This window comes from Phlebotomus papatasi, chromosome 3, assembly GCF_024763615.1.
Source record: "Phlebotomus papatasi isolate M1 chromosome 3, Ppap_2.1, whole genome shotgun sequence".
Classification (NCBI taxonomy): domain Eukaryota; kingdom Metazoa; phylum Arthropoda; class Insecta; order Diptera; family Psychodidae; genus Phlebotomus; species Phlebotomus papatasi.
The window spans coordinates 70,541,636-70,558,274 of NC_077224.1; the positions used below are offsets into that span (position 1 = coordinate 70,541,636).

Sequence of the window (16,639 nt, forward strand, 5' to 3'; positions counted from 1 at the left end):
GGCTGGTGAGATATTTAACTTTTTCGAAAAAAATACACATGCAGGAAAATACACCTTCAAGATGTCATTCTGAAATAGAATAAGTATGGAATGGAACCGTTGATTTGATCATTAAATTTTTGAGTTTCAAAATTTTGATGACCAAATATTTAAAAATTGAATTTTTGAGTCTAACCGTTTTAATAAACAAATATCGATCAATGAATTTTTTAAATCGAAAATTTTGAGAACCAAATATTTCATCACAGAATTATTGAGTCCCCTAAATTTTGATGACAAAAGTTTGATCACTGAATTTTTGAGTGTAAGCATTTTTAATACCAAATATTTGATTACTAAATTTTTTGAGTGTCAAATTTTTAGTGACCACGTATTTGAAAACTAAATTTTTGAGTCTCAAAACTTTGGTGACCAATTATTTAATCACAGAATTTTTGAGTCCCAAAATCTTGGTTATCAAATATTTGATCACATAATTTTTGAGCTCCAAAATTTTGATGACCAAATATATGATTTCTATTAAAATTTTGAGTCTCTATCTAGATTTTCATGGACAAATTTTTGATGACTGAATTTTTTAATCTCCAAATTTTTGTGACCAAATATTTTATAACTAAATATTACAGTTCAATTCAATTTATTGCCACACTTTATGCTTTACAAATCTATTAATTTACAATTAGACAATTGAATTTTTAGTTGTAATATTTGGATTACCAAATCTTTGATTCGAATTTTGTTAAGTCTAACTAAAAATGTTGTTTACCAAATATTTGGTCATTCAATTTTTGCGTCTCAATTTGGATGAAAAAAAATCAATTACGATTACTTAACCAATTCATTACCGATTGGGACTGACACAGCCGGATAAAAATGTCAAAACCTTTCCAAAAAATCCAAATTTAACCAAATTGGTTAAAAGAAATCCCTCCAAAGTGATTAAATTTTGATCTTCAATAATTCAAAGTGGCGACTTTTCCGGTCATAGGTATGTTTGGACGAAATATTCGCCTAGGCTATTTCCAAAACATATCCGAAAATAAAAGAAATCTATAGTCCCGTTTTCGAAATAAACCAAAATGTATGATTTTGGAGGAGATGGAGGGGGGTGAGGGAGAAAAGAAAAAAAGTCTGGAGATAATGTTTTTTTTTTATTGGGGGTCACAAAAGACCGAAAGTTGATATCTTTTACAGTTTAATTAAGTTCCAGATCGATGACAATTTGGAAAAAAGCGGATTATATAACTGGTATTAAACTTTGGTCTGTAAAAATACCTATTTATCTTAAAAACAAAAGCGTCTAAGCATTTAATTTGGTTTCAGGTGAAAAAACAACGTTTTCTTTTCCTTTTGATAAAACTTACTATTTGTATTTCCTAGGACATTTTTCGTAAACGTTTTGCGTATGTTATCACACTCTTTGAAATTCAAATTGAATTGAACCAAATTGAATTTGTTTTGATGCTGTTCAAAAGAAAAATAAGAATGCAAAAAAGTGAGATAGAAATATTAATAAACTAATAAGGCATGAACAGTTTATTTTTTTGACTGATGCCCATCGCATAACAACTTTTGTTTGTTAAATATGTTTTCAAAATTACTTATGAAAGTAAATAAACATGTTTACAAAAAAGGTATTATGCCCAACGCACAATAACTTTTGTTTTGTAAACGTGAATGGAACCGAGATCTAGTTATCTCGCTCTCTCTGATAGGAAATTTTGAAAACATGTTTGCAAACAAAAGTTGTTGTGCGTTGGGCATTAGGATTTAAATTTCAAAATAATTCCATTTTGCTTCCATAATAAAAACATTATTTTTGCATAATTTTTTTTACAAGGTTTATTTAGAAAAAGGAATCATCGAGAGTACATACATTCAATAACAAACATTTTCAAAATATCTATACAAAATAGATTATTACTAGAATCACTCTCTACACCCGCCCTTACTAGTTTATCAAAATTTTATCACACACGAAAAATTTATTTTTCCTCAGTCAGGTCTGAGTGGACTCCGCTGTTAAAGAAATCCTTTAGGAGAACACCACACTTGACAGGGAACAAGCGGGTGAATCCATTGAGGTACAGAAGGTATTTGGGAATTGATGCTTCGATTAGTTCTTGCCTCTGGGCAGAAATAATGGCTGCGGCAGCTTCCTCAGGTCTGATGAGCTTCATGAGATTCTTGAATCTCATGTAGGGCTTCTTGCAAAGTCCTGTGTCCACCATGTAGGGATAGATAGTGGTGAATTTGATCTAGAAAAATGAAATTGGTTTTAATGCGTGATTAGGGATTGAATTAAAAAAATAATAATCAACCTGCTCCCAAAGTCCCTCCATACGAAATTCCTCATAGATAGCTTCGGTGAGTCCACGAACAGCGAATTTGGATCCACAGTATGGCACAAGATTTTGCAGTCCAACAATTCCCGCCATGGATGAAAGTGAAACGATATGACCATGACGTTTGGCGATCATGTCAGGGAGGAAGGCCTGCATCATCCAAAAGTGCGCCAGAACATTAATATCGAAGATTTTGCGGATTTCCGTATCGGTATGTTGCAGGAAAGGATGACAGGGCATGATGCCGGCATTATTAACCAAGATCGTCACAGTTCCGACTTCCGCTTTAACCTTCTTGGCCACCTCAATGATCTCCTCACGCTTCGAGACATCACACCTTTAAGAAGAACCGAGTAAAAGAGAATAAGTTATTTGAAATTATTCGGAAGTTTTTTTTGAGCATAAATCACTGGAGGCACCAGAAATGCCGCTGTTTTTCTGATGTGCATCCGGTAATCAGATACAATCATATTGGTACTTGAATCAGCCTCAATGCTGATGACCTTGCGTTCAACGCGATTAACGTAATTCTTCCATTACACTTTCGTTCAGGTGTATTGATCTCTCTGATCACAGAGAGAAAAATTTTGACCTTTCCAAAAAAAATTACTTTTATCAATCCAACAAAAATTCTTTGTACAAAAAACAATGTTTTTCTTGCTTGATAAAATTGCATTTACCGAGTTCACAAAAACATCTCATTTTTGGGTCATTGTAAAATGTTTTGTTACTAACGCAAAATTAATTAATCAATAATTAATTTCATTTGGCTAAAACCCAAGTAACAGAAGGAAGTCTGAATAACGTTATATTGATCATGAGGTTATAATAATTATTTGAGAACCCTTACGCCATACTTTCGAAGTCGGGAATAATCGTCATGTTATAATGAGGTGATTATTACAATAAAATAATTACCATATGGTAAGTTTATTTCATCTTTCTTTCTTCTTTTTACTAATTGATGGCATTGTTAGTGATGTTATTATAACAGAATATATTGATTAATATTCCACTAGAAAAATTATTATTTTTCAATCGTCACCGCATCATTTTATTTCCTTTTTAAATATTATTAAGAATAGTTACGCTATAAAAAATGGTATGAAGATTGAAAACCAAAAGGAAGGTTGCAAGGTTTTCGGATAGTGTTGAAAAAATTTTTTTTTTGTAAAGAAGACTGAAGGGATTTAAAGTGTAATCCACAGATGATATAATTTCCGAGGAGGTATTTGACCGTGGGCTAAAGCTCCTTATTGCTAAAAATACCAAATAATATCAGAAAAAACCGCGTCTAGAATAACCCCTGTTTTGTCCCACTATGCCCCGGTTAGGGAATGTTAGGAATACAATGACACATTAAACATTTTCCTTTATTCAAAGGTTATTTTTTTTTAATTTTGTGAGCTTTATCAAATTCTTTTATTAAATATAACATATGAGGGTATATCATGGGCTTTATAAAATTCTAAAATAGTTTCTTGGCTTTTTGAAATAAATGTCTCAGAGTTTAAATACGAAAAAGTGTCCCAAACTTCCCCAGTTTCCTTTAACTAACACTTGAATTTAAGGTTGAAGTAGTTTTAAATTTAGACTTAGATGCGGTACTAATTTGAAATAAATCTGTAATTTGACAAGTAAGGGAGATCGGGGTAGAATTAGCCACCAAATGAAATTTTGATTCCGTGCAATTTGTACAAAAAATGTTTGTATGCACTGTAAAAAATTTTGGTAGATATTTGTTCCAAAAATTAGCTCGTCTGCGGACACCCAAATTTTTGGGACAAATTAGTATCTATTTTGGACAAATATGTACGTATTTTGGATTAAAATGTCTTCTTCAGATACAATTTTGTTCTAAAAAAAATTGTTCTAAAGTGAATTTGTTCCAGTATTTCGGTCAGTGGCCGAAAGTTTTTACCGTGTGAGTCTGATAAATATTTCAATGAATATTAAGGGAGTATATATTTAGAATAAAGAGTGGTTTCCTTAATATTCCTTCGAAGACAAACTATAAGATACTATCTAATACTATATGTGGCTAATTCTGCCCCGGTCTCCTCTAACTGGGTAAAAACATTAAGCATTCTTTTACAAAGTTTATTAGCTTAATATTGATATTAGCTTTACAAGTTTTATTAGCTTAGTATTGAAATATTTATCACTAATTAAGGCTGCAGTAGATTGGGCAGTATAAATTGATAAAAATAGACAATACACTCAGCTCTCTGATATCCGGATGACAGCTATCAAATACTCAAAAAAGTTTAAAAAAAACTTCATAATGAGATTTTATTTTTCATTTTCACCTTCAATTATTCGAAAACTAGAGTTCGGTGTAATTTATCAATTTAGAATTAGAATTACCGTCTTGATTACAGTAGTGAAATATTGTTAACAAAATTTAAATTAAAAAGTTAAGAGCTTAGCTATGTTTTAAAGTAATTTCTAATCAGTTTTAGAATTTTTGCCGATCAAAATAGAATATTTTACAGAAACAAGACTATGTAGTGAAGATTGGCGACGTTCAGTCGTTCTGATTAGCACAGATCAGTCTCCATGATCAGTTGATCGAAAGTAAGTGGTAGGTCTGTGCTGCCTTTTGACTGACGAAAAATATTTTTGCCATATTTTAATTTCCCCTACCTCATCCCTTTCTTCTAAGAAAAAAGAAAAAAAGACTGTCCTAGATAATTTTGACTTATTGGGGGGGAGGTTGTCGAAGACCGGAAGTAGATATCTCTTACCGCTTGCCCTCTAGCCGTGTCATACGTTCAAGAAAACTGCTTTCTCTTTGATTTCGAGCAGTAAAAACTGAATATCATCAGAAAAATCACAAAATTAGTCAATTTAACAATTTTTTCTCTCTGTGTGTTTGTGCATTGAGAGTTGCAGTATTCCTTTCTAAATGATTTGGAATGTTTGCTCTCTTAAAATTCAGTGAGATTTGAAGGGAAAAACTTCTTTCGCACGAGTGGAAATCATTGAGAACCCCTTCTCATGGTTTTCTGTAAAAGCCAAATAAGTAATGGTACACCAGTGCGTCACCGGCAAGGTTCATCTCAGTGTTTTTATAAAAGTTTTATTTTCACTGCAACTTACTTGGAATCTTATGTTACACCTGTTAATAAATACATTCAAAGATATCAGTTAAGTGTTTTTTTTTCTCCCATAAAAGTCTACCTGGATGAAATTCTTCAATAATTGTGGCTTTTTGCAGATTCAAGAAAATTGACGCATTCATTCACCTCAAAAGATAACAAAGACATTTATCTCAAGAAGTCTTATTGATAAATGCGATAAATGCGACACCGCATTTAGAATTAAACAATAAATATTTGTTTTAATGTCAGGGAATAGAAACAGGAAAATTAAATTGTGCGTCTCATGCTTGAGCTATGCACTTATTTACCCAAATGATCTTCATCTGTCCATTGCTGGGTAATTTCACATAAACTGTGTACTCGTCAATCATACTAAAATGCAGTGTAAGTATCAATCGCGTGATAAATAGTTGGACTGTGAACTTGGAACTACATTGTGACCATTTGTCTCAAACACCCGCAACAAGTGGACTCATTTAAATCCTCCACCAGTTCTCTGAACATTGCTGGATACCATCCCACCACGAAATATTTTTCTCTCCCATCGATATAAAGGTCACTTTTAGTGTGTTCCATGAATATTTTTTACTTTCAATTGATGTTTTGATGTGGCATTCAGGGATTTTTTATTGAATATTCAATTAAACATTTACTAATTAATCGATGAGATTCAGGTGCGATTTATCCTTATCGGCTAGGTTAGCGTTACGTAACGAACAAAACAAGAAGATAGCCATTCTGGGATGAGGTGGATGAGGTCATATCTCAACTGAATATTTTTATCAACTTTCATTAGACATTAGCCGTAAACTTGCAGAAAAAATCAAAAGTAAATTTAATTGTGAACATTAACATAAAATTTCAAATTAACAAGCGTAAAATCACATAATTTAATGTATATGAGAATACAACGACTACAACAGTTATATTTATAACGAAAGCGACGATTTTAGGATCGGTTTTTGTTAGCTCCGAGTAATTAGCGAATATATATTTAATTTTAATGATTAACACCTTATTTTTGTGCTCTTTTAGATCTCATGCTCAATTTCAACTGAATTTTGGTTTATAAACTAATTTTCATTATCAGTTATATTTAAATAAATAAATAAATAAATAAAATTAATGGCAATTGTATCATTTCGTAACATTTAAATTTTTAGAACACAAGTTGTTTTTGTAATATAGAGAACCTTAAAAATTTTCAGATAGGGTAAAGTGGTACAAGTTAAACAATAATGGTATAATTTGGACAGGGCTTTTTGTCTTGATAAATTTAGTACTTTATTTTTATTTGTATATTTTTAATGCTTTAGTTTTATAATTTACTTCCTTGTGCTTAAAAACAAATTTTGTACTGTACTTATCAAGAAAAAAGCCATGTCCAATTTGTACCGGTGAATTGTCCAACTTGTACCACTAATTCCAAATAATATCACTTTACCCTATATAGGCAAATAAATTTTTAAACGCAGTCCATATTGGTATTATTATTTTTTAATTTAGGGGTCCATCTGAAAGATGATTGTCTCTTATTGGTGTTATGTACAACAGGAACATAAAATACTAAAATAATAAATAAATAAAATAATATAAGACAAATATTTATAATCTAGCAGCGCTTTGATTACCTTGATAAGATTTTGAAATTAATTTTAGAACCAATTAATTTTGTAGCAAAGCAGTACAAAGATGATTTTATTTTAGCGAAACAGGGGCTCAAATCATTCAAGTTAGGGGAAAGTAGGCATGCTTCGAACACAGTGAACCTTCAAACGATGTAAGTTTTCTCTTTGTTTGTTAAGAACTAGTTCGTCATTTCTTAACTACAAGAACCTTATGAAACCTTATGAAACGAGATTATAAATGGTAAACCAACTCATTACAAATAAAGAGAAAATTCGCATCGTTTGAAGATTCACTGTGTGCGAACCATGCCTACATTCCCCTATATCTTTTCACACTTATTCTACAAAAATATACTTACTAATTATGATTTACAATAATTCAGAAAATTTTTGATGTATATATAAAAGAAAACAGGTGTGAATCTCTTTAGAATTTTCTAATGCATATGAGTTTAAACCTGATTTAAGTATTAGTTCATAAATCATTAGAAAACTATCACAAACTTGAAAATTGATCAAGGGGTAATTTTAATGTTTTTGACCTTTTAACCTTGCATAATTCAAACCGGCGATTTTTTTCGGTGAAAGGGGTCTACAGACGAAATGTTAATAAGAATTATCAGTGTAAGACATATCTGAAAATGAACAGAATCGTCTAATCCAACTTTGAGAAAAACTAGAAAAATCTCATCTTTGAGATAGTAAAGAGTGATAAGGAACGAATGCGATGAGGGCAGAGGGGTAAAGAAGGAAGAGATTTATCTCAAGATGATGTCATTTTAGGAGAAATAGTTGAAATCCGGAAGCTGATATCGCTTACCGTTTGGATTTTAAATGTGCCATAAGATAGAAAAAAACGCTAAAAACAGTGTTTCAATATAAAACTATTACCAATACTTAAATCCGATTCATTACCGATTGTGATCAATGCCGTCGGATTTGGAATTTTAACACCATTGAAGTACAGTGCTCGCTTTGTAATCCGGATGATTGGGAGACAAAATGACAGATGTCCGCTTCGTAATCCGGATGGATTTTTTGAATTTGTCCACGTCTCGAAAATATAACACAAGTTTTTTTGTAGAAATAGAATAAAAGTTTTAAAGAATCTTAAAAAGATATAATCAGAGAATTCTATGCTATTACTTAATTTATTTTACAAAAACATCACAGGATAATTAATTTTCATTGCTGAACACACATACATACATGACTTCAAGATTATTTTAAATGTAACCGTCAATAACTCGTCCGGATTAAGTCGTTCTGGGTTAGAGAGCGGGCACTGTAAATCCAAATTTAACCAAATCCGTTTAAAAGTAGGCCCCTCCAGAGTGGTTGCATAATTAACCTTCAATAATTCAACGAAAAAATTAATCTAGAATTGTTTTTCCTGAAAAATTGCTTAAAATGAGTTAGGCCCTTGTACGAACGAGAAATATTTAATAAGGCTTTTATATACTCCGAAATTGTTTAACTTTTCATTTTGTGTTGATTTAATCATATAATTTTTGGTTTTTTCTTGCAGTTTTTTGGGTCTAATTCGAAATTTAATTAAGGGACAGGGTAAATGTACCAAAGTTGCATACATAAAGTTGCATAGTTGCATGAAAGTGTTAAAGTTCTAAGTCTAAGTCTTGTAATGTTTTGTAAAGTTGTAAAGTCTTGTAAGTTTTCTAGTACATTTTGTATTAAAAGTTGTACGACTTTTTTCAGAACAGAGTAAGTGATATTTTTAAAACAAACTGATTTTTTTGTCATTTCCTTTTAAGGGGTGTTGCTTGAATCCTTGTAGAATAGTTTATCGTCTTTGTTTTCTCTAAAATCATTCTCATATATTTTAAAATGAAAAAAAATATAGATATAGCTTTGGGTAATATTTCGGCCACCTTGGTTGTCTTATAGTTCCTTGCCCTTCCGAAATTCTTCCAAAGTCTTTTTCACATAATCTTGTTCATAGAAACGACATTTTTTGTTATTTTTTCATAATTCATACTTTTTTCAAAGTATGCAAAAAATAAAATTCATGGAATTTTGAAGAATAAACAGAGTGGCCGAAATTGTAAACTGGCCGAAATTTGGGACATTTACTCCAATGTTTTTAGTAAGTAAATTAAAAGATTGGTTAGTAAAATATTCAAAATGGATAGTAAGAACTATGTGATCAATGATCATAAATTCTATATAAGTGTATCAAACATTTTTATGAAAAATGCACCTAGTTAACATATAAAACGGAATAAATGAGTCTTTGAAATAGTATATAATATAAATCTGGAAAATATCTCCAATTAGTCTTATTGAATTAAATTTCTTTTCATACCATTTTTAATCTTGCCCATCCCTATGCATTCACCTCCGTCTCAGTGTTGGTTCCAAATTCTGACTTTTAGTACCAAACAATGGAAATGTCCCTTGTCTGGATTAATATTACGGTTTTACAATATATTTTATATTTTATTAGGGCTAGACTAGTTAAAAATAAAGTGCAAAATTGCTAAGCTAATCAGCTGTACGGTAATTTTATTATAAGCAACTTACTTAATTTCTCTTAAACATCATCAATAAATATACACATTCAATTAAATATAAAATTTAAGAAAAATCACAAAAACCTTGAATTCAATTTTATAACTCTGAGATTTTTTTGGAAATTATAATACGGGCAAGTGGGATACCATTGAAACAGGGCTTCTTTCTCCAATTTTTAAATGAAACTGGACCTTGTAATGGCATAATTTAGCTCCACTAACTAATTGTGAAAAATTATATTATGTTAAGACTCAATTCCTTTGAAAAATAGGAGAAAAAAACCCGACTTTATAGATGCAAGCCCTACTTTCCCTTACTCCAAAAGGAATAAGTAACTCAGTAACTTAAAAATCCGTATCACATATTACATAGAAAGTGTAAATATAAAAGATAAGGCAAGGCGAATTTATTATTTCGTATAGAATTCCAACATACGACTTTATATCCTTGACTTAATATCTTTAAGATCAACTTTGTAATTTATTTGTTTTAAAAACCATTAATTTTGCAAATAAAACAGAAAGTTCTTTTGGAAAATATTCCTATTTTTTGTGCGAAATTATTTCAAGAGCAAACGTTTATCTATTTAATAAAAAAAAACCAAATGATTTAACGATTGTTTATAATTATATTGATTAGTAAGATTCTGCTGTCCAAACTTATTTATAATACTGATGATTTTCATTGCAACCTTGACACACGATCTCAAGTTGGCATTAACATTTTCTCACATCTTTTGATGAGGAATAAATTGCTGCAATTTATCAGTCGGAAAAGCAAGAAAAAAAATGTTCCGAAAAAGTAAAAATGCAAAACATTTCCCATTTCAAGTATGGAGATTGTTTTTGCAAAAAAATATTTTTAGATATGCTAATGCACCTGGGGCTTCTTTCGATTTTTAGCATATTCTCAAGAATTTCGACTTCAATTCCATCTTCTTTTCCTGGTTCAATTTACCAAAACATTGCATTCATAATGCCATATAACTTCCAAAAAAATGTCATCGGAGATTTGGTAAAATGTTCATTAATTCATTTTGAAATCATTGAATCATTAGGAAGTCCCAAAAATCTAAACAAAGAAGAGTTAGAATCGTTAGTTTCAATGCAAAACATATTAATGCGGGACGCATATATTTTCTTGAAATTAAATAACACACCTTTTTTTCCGGCGCGGTACAAGAAATACTTTTTGAATAAATTAAAAAAAAATGTTTGAATGTCACTAATCTACCGAACAAACGCATCATATTTAGCATGAAAAAATACTATTGTCATAAATGATATATTGAGCTTAGTAATAGAAAAATTCAGATAATTGTTATCTGAATTTTTGTGTGAATTTTGATGTGGATTGAACAAGAGAATGAATATCTTATCAGAAACATAAGCTACCTAAGTATATTCTGATAAAAAATAAATAAATTGCTCACGTAATTCTCAAATGATGGCACTTTGGCAAATGTTGCATTGGAATTTTGCCAGGAAAAAAATATCATTGATAAGAGAAAAATTTCACCAAGAATGGGTACTTACACAAATGCATGGGCTTTTCCCTTACGGGAGCAAATTTCTTTCACAGTCTCCTTATTTCCCTCCTCATTGATGTCCCAGCAGACAACTGTGGCTCCCAGTGCTGAATATTGGAGTGCCAGCTCCCTGCCAATTCCATGACCAGTCCCTGTTATCAGGACAATCTCCCCTACAACAGATTTTTCTTCCGGTGGCTTGAAGAGTAGGTAGATGCCCTCAAATACAAAGTAGGTCCACTGCACAAAGATCATGATGAGGTCAAATATGAGCACAATTGCGGAATATACTCGAGCACCGGCATTGTTGGGTTGTCTGTAGAAAACAAGAAAATATGCCATATATGCCCATGAGGAATCAGTTGTTATAATTTGTGGAAAATCCGTAGCTTATAGTGTTAAGGCACCTAATTTTAAAATTTTAACACATACTGTACTAGAAATATTGAAGAAATATTCACATTTTTGATTTCGTGCCTTACAGATTAATTGAGAAAAAATTTAAGGAAATATTTATATAGAGAACACGGACAGATCCTATCAATGCATCTTAACTGTCACTGAATTTAAATTCTTTACATTAAATAATTTTAAAAATTATTTATTTATTTATAGTGTAAGTATCTAAGAAAAGAATTTCTCAACCAGACTTTAATTCAGGATAGGCATTGAAAAAAATTATTATCAAAATCGACGCGATGTCAAACTTTCCATGCGTAACTTCGTGCACAAACTTTGCATAACATTCCATGGAGAAAGAAGAAAGCAATATGTGGTTACATCGGTCTATTTTTCCAACATCATTGAAAGACAGTAGTGCTATTCCAATGAATAATGATCACGTTTTTTTTTAGCACTTTGCTGTTGTCAAGTAATATGTAGAGGTGAAATATAGACAAAAGGGGTCTTTTATTTGCCGAAGAATTTGATCTTGTCGCTTGCTCTAGCGGAGATAATTCAATTTATTTATGCTTTGGAACACGGTTTTTGACGACAACGCCCCTTGTATACATGTGACGAACTACAGCGATGTCAAAGAATGATTGAATTTTGTGAGAACTTTTCTGTGAAATTTAACTCCTCATCCTCATATTTCCAGTTCTATTGTAACCACAACGAACCCACGTCGCGCTTTTTAGATAATACATAGCCTAGATTACAACACCCTTAAAGGACAATGGTAAAAGTGGTCTATGGTGCGATCACCAATGAGACCTATCATTGTATAGGCCATGGAATAGGTAACAACTTTTGTTCCGGGACTAAAGTTCTAAACCATCATGGGGGAAAAGTTCTATACAAAAAAAACGGTTTTCGCGCATTTATACTATCTTTTTTAAGGAAACACATAAATTGCAACATAATATGTATTAAATGACTGCATATTCTCGATATAAACAGAAGAGCATATGTCTTTACAATGCATAGCATGCGTAAGGAGGACATTGAAACATAAGGGATCAAAGTCAAAACTTGATACCTTACATCACATAGATTTATTAAGCGAATTTAATCAATGAATACTCAATTGAAAGGTCTCAAAAAGTTCTATAAAATAACGGCATAGATAAGTTTACAAATCGCCGGCAAGTGACGCTCCAAGTTATTAAGTTTTTCGATTAACAAGAAATGTGTTAAGTGTCGAAACTATTCACCCGATTTTAATGATCTTATTATATGTATGTCTAATATTTTTATTGTGTTATAGAGAGAGATATGGCCTTCATTGTATTCATCGATTTCAGTAGAATCATTACATATTTGTTTTTCATTATATATTTGTTAAACAGGCTTCAGATCTAAAGCTTATTCATATATGGCTTGAAAGCCCTAATTTCTTTAAGGACGTTTTTCTGAAAACTTTGGGAACAAATTAAGATTAGGACTAGTTGTTGTTTAGAATTGTACTCCTTCGGGAACTGGAAAACCGCTAGTCGCGCTAATCTGACGACCGTATTATACGGGCTTCAGACCTAAGGCTTAGCCATATGGCTTAACTGCTCTAATTTCTTATCAATCATGATTTTTAAAAAAAAATTAAATAAGGATTGGATTATTAAAGATTAATGACCTATTAGGCTCTCAAAAAGCATTAAAATTGCTTGTTATTTAAGATTTTGAGAACTTCGGAAGCTGGTCTAAACCTCTAGTCTGAAGAACGCTTTATGCTCCACCTAATAGAGACTATCTTACTTATATGAAATTCCCAGAAGTTTTTTCTATCCAATAGATAAGTGTACAAAAATTATGATCTATCAATAATGTCGCCATAATGCTTTATTAAACATTGAAAATACAAAAAGAAAAGAAAATGGAAAACCTAATTAACAATAATTTCTATAAAAGGGGCGTGTCCTAAAATTATTTTTAGGTGGGACTTATTGAAAAATTCAAAACCGCGTTTCCGTGTTTTATTTTAGAATTCTTCTACACTCATTTCAATTTAATTCGTGAAAATATGGCTATAAGTGGTGACGTTGTGGTAGAATAACCACCACCCTATATGAGTAAATTTCCCGTCTTCAGCAACCAGGGTCAATATGAAGGAGTTTGTCATGCAAATGCAACATAATTTCCTCATTCATGCGAGACTTTCCCCCAACGCACGGAATACACATTTCTGCACCTTGTTTGCAGTACAATTTAACGTGGTATACACAAAGTATTTCTACCGATTCAAGTAATATTCTACAAATAGGAATGTTGTGCAATAAATTCTAGCTAGATTGTAGTTTCATCCTCAAAGTTCCGTATTACATGCGAAGATTGATGTTTTCAATTGCAAATTATTTCAATTCATTTTGATAAATTATCACATTTAATTTTACACAGAAGACACTTAAGCTCGATGTTGTGCAAAATTGATTAACACATTGTTTGTGATATATTATTAATTACTGCCTTATCTATATTCGAGATATAAAATTTAGCAAATAAATTAACGTGAATTATTTTTTTATTTATGTATCATTTTCTAATTTAAAATAATAAATTTATTCACTAATTCTAAATATAGTTTAACAGGAAAGTTTAATAGAACGGTTTCATTTGGGTTTCACAAATATTGTGTAAAATAAAGCTGAATTTATGTGAATTAACTTCGAAGAAAATTTGATGGGCTAGGTCAATCACGGTTAAACCTTCAAATTTTCACTTTCTTTTCTATAAATTCTTTTAATTCTTTTACTCTTCGCACAAAATGATTGCAATTCACCTTAAGATCATTTCTATATAAAGCATATTTGGTGTAATTAACTGAATTTATTTACAGATAGATACAATTAAAAACATTAAATATGTATTAAATGCACGTGCATATAAATTGTATAACGATGATAAATGCCGTGAATTTGATTGTATTTCTCGAAGAAAGAGATTCTTTTCTCTCTAGAGTCATAAGCTTCTTTTAATGACTCATAATGTGCTATTTTATCAGATAAAAATCACAAAATGTGAAAAATTCTATAAAAGAGGACATAAATGTTATTTTATAAAATAGTTTCCATGGAGAATAATACTTGGCAATTAATCTGCAAAGAATAATGATCTTGTTTTGTCTAAAAATTTTTGCGATATTCTGCAGAAAATGCGATAATGCTGTGGCACGATTTCTCTCAGTTTTTTTTTGTCTATTCTAGTGCAGCGATAAATGGGAGAAAATGTAGGGAAAAGTTTTTAAATTGGGTCATTTGGTGAGCACAAAGAATGCGAGATGGAAGTTCTAAAATTAATTGAAAAAGATGAAAAAAAAACACTTACACTCCCACATGATTTTGCTCAGAATTTCGTTCCATTTTTTTGTGTTTTCTGGATTTTCTGTTTTTCTGGCTTATGCACTACTTGGTATAACTTTAATTTTCAGTTCCAATCCTTTCTGTTTTTTTTCTTAATCACTCACAGTCAGATTGCAAAGAGCAATGAGCACTGTATAACATTAAACTGGGTGTTTTATCTCCAAAAAAGAACTCCCTTATCAAAAGCCAACGCAAAATTCAGCTACTCTGATAAGATGTCTCTTGAGAAATGCCGAGTGCACGATTATGAAAAAAGGTGAGTCCGCCAAAAATAAACCTGGAGTTTACACCGGCGAAAGAGGAACAGCACAAAACGACCCGATAGGAGCCAGTTGAGCCTGAAAACTGAAATGAGCCACTGAAGCGATGTACTGAGAACTCGACAGCTGAAAATCTTTTTTAATTTGTCTCTATAGAACTGTGCAGTGGGAATGTATGACGCATTGACCATCACCAAAGTAACAACGGCACCCAATACAAATACGCAATTTTAAACTTGCTACACTGTACAACTCATACTTAAAACATATTTGTAAATATAAAAAAAAATGTAAGGCATTTTGGGAGGAACATGAGAGAATAAATCAATTAAAAAAAACCCCATTCCAGACTCAAGCCAGCTTCTCAAAGAACAATTCTGTAGAGAGACTTAGAATGTGAGTCATGGAGCATAAAATGAACCAACACGGGATAGGGCATTTATTCCCAACTTTATATTGATTTTCTATGGAGCACGCAACTGATTCAACAATGACAAGCGGGGCAAAAGTTGAAAAGACACATTTTCTAAAAAAGAGTTCAACAATACGGCAAACTTTTCTACAAAAGAATTTCCGTAGCCACTAAAAAAAGGCTGAGGGGTATATCAATCTGGCATGTCATGTACACGCTTTTGGGTACTGCTATGAACCATTTTTCGCAAATCATGCAGAGCACTTTAGCTACTTTAAGTGCTCTGCAATTTACTTGCAATTATTTATAATTTATTGCCGTGAGAACGCGGAAAATTGCTAGTGAACAACATTGAAAATGAAAGAGAATAACGGTTAGTTCAAATTTATTTGACGTACTAATACTTTTTTGGAGAAAATCTTAAGGCGTCTACACATTGGGAGCAATTTTCGTCAAAAATTGCGTTTTTGACAGAAATTTGACGTTTCCCCCTACAACGCTGCAGGGAATTTCCTTCAAAAAAGCAATTTTTGACAGAAATTGCTCCCAATATGTAGAGGCCATTAAAGACAAAAAATAAAGGCTAAATTTCAAGAGATTAAGATAAACGGTCAGCCTAGGCGGTTTAGGTAAGATTCTTTTTTTTTAACGTTACAAAAATCAATTTAGTCTAATCCAATTTTAAGAGTGACAAAACGAAAATGACATATGAAAAAAATTTAAGGAAGAAATGGATGCGAATATTTACTTCATAAAAATTTCCTAGCCTAAAAATCTGTCAGAACCATAACATATTAAAATTGGTGAGTAAATAATTAAATTTTGCCCAGCAAAAAATCTAAATCTTAACCCTTTAAGGACGATTGGAACACCGGTGACCCATAAAGAAAATAATTTTTCCTTATTACCTTAAAGATATTTTTCTTATGTTTTTGTACGTAATTGCAAAGTAGAAGGTTGAAGGAATCTAGGATATTTTTTGCAAGTCTTCAGCTATTTTCTATATAGTAAATTTTTAAGCTCAAAAATTACGAAT

General features: G+C 31.3%; 1 protein-coding gene across 1 annotated transcript; it reads right to left on the reverse strand.

The window, feature by feature from the left end:
• Window positions 1–1,816: 1,816 nt before the first annotated feature.
• Window positions 1,817–15,299, reverse strand: LOC129808180 (epidermal retinol dehydrogenase 2). The gene is made up of 4 exons (XM_055857948.1): window positions 14,897–15,299; window positions 11,145–11,453; window positions 2,322–2,682; window positions 1,817–2,258 (listed from the first exon to the last, which is right to left on the reverse strand). The coding sequence occupies exons 1-4, from the start codon at window positions 14,929–14,931 to the stop codon at window positions 1,986–1,988; spliced, it is 978 nt and encodes a 325-aa protein (XP_055713923.1). The 5' UTR covers window positions 14,932–15,299; the 3' UTR covers window positions 1,817–1,985.
• Between the last annotated feature and the right edge of the window lie 1,340 nt (window positions 15,300–16,639).

Coding starts and splice junctions, on each gene's coding strand:
- LOC129808180 (XM_055857948.1), bottom strand. CDS start 14,931: ATGGAACGAAATTCTGAGCAAAATCATGTGGGAGT. Junction 11,454..14,896: donor GAGCAAAATCATGTGGGAGT/GTAAGTGTTTTT, acceptor TGTTTTCTACAG/ACAACCCAACAATGCCGGTG. Junction 2,259..2,321: donor TGGAGGGACTTTGGGAGCAG/GTTGATTATTAT, acceptor TCATTTTTCTAG/ATCAAATTCACCACTATCTA.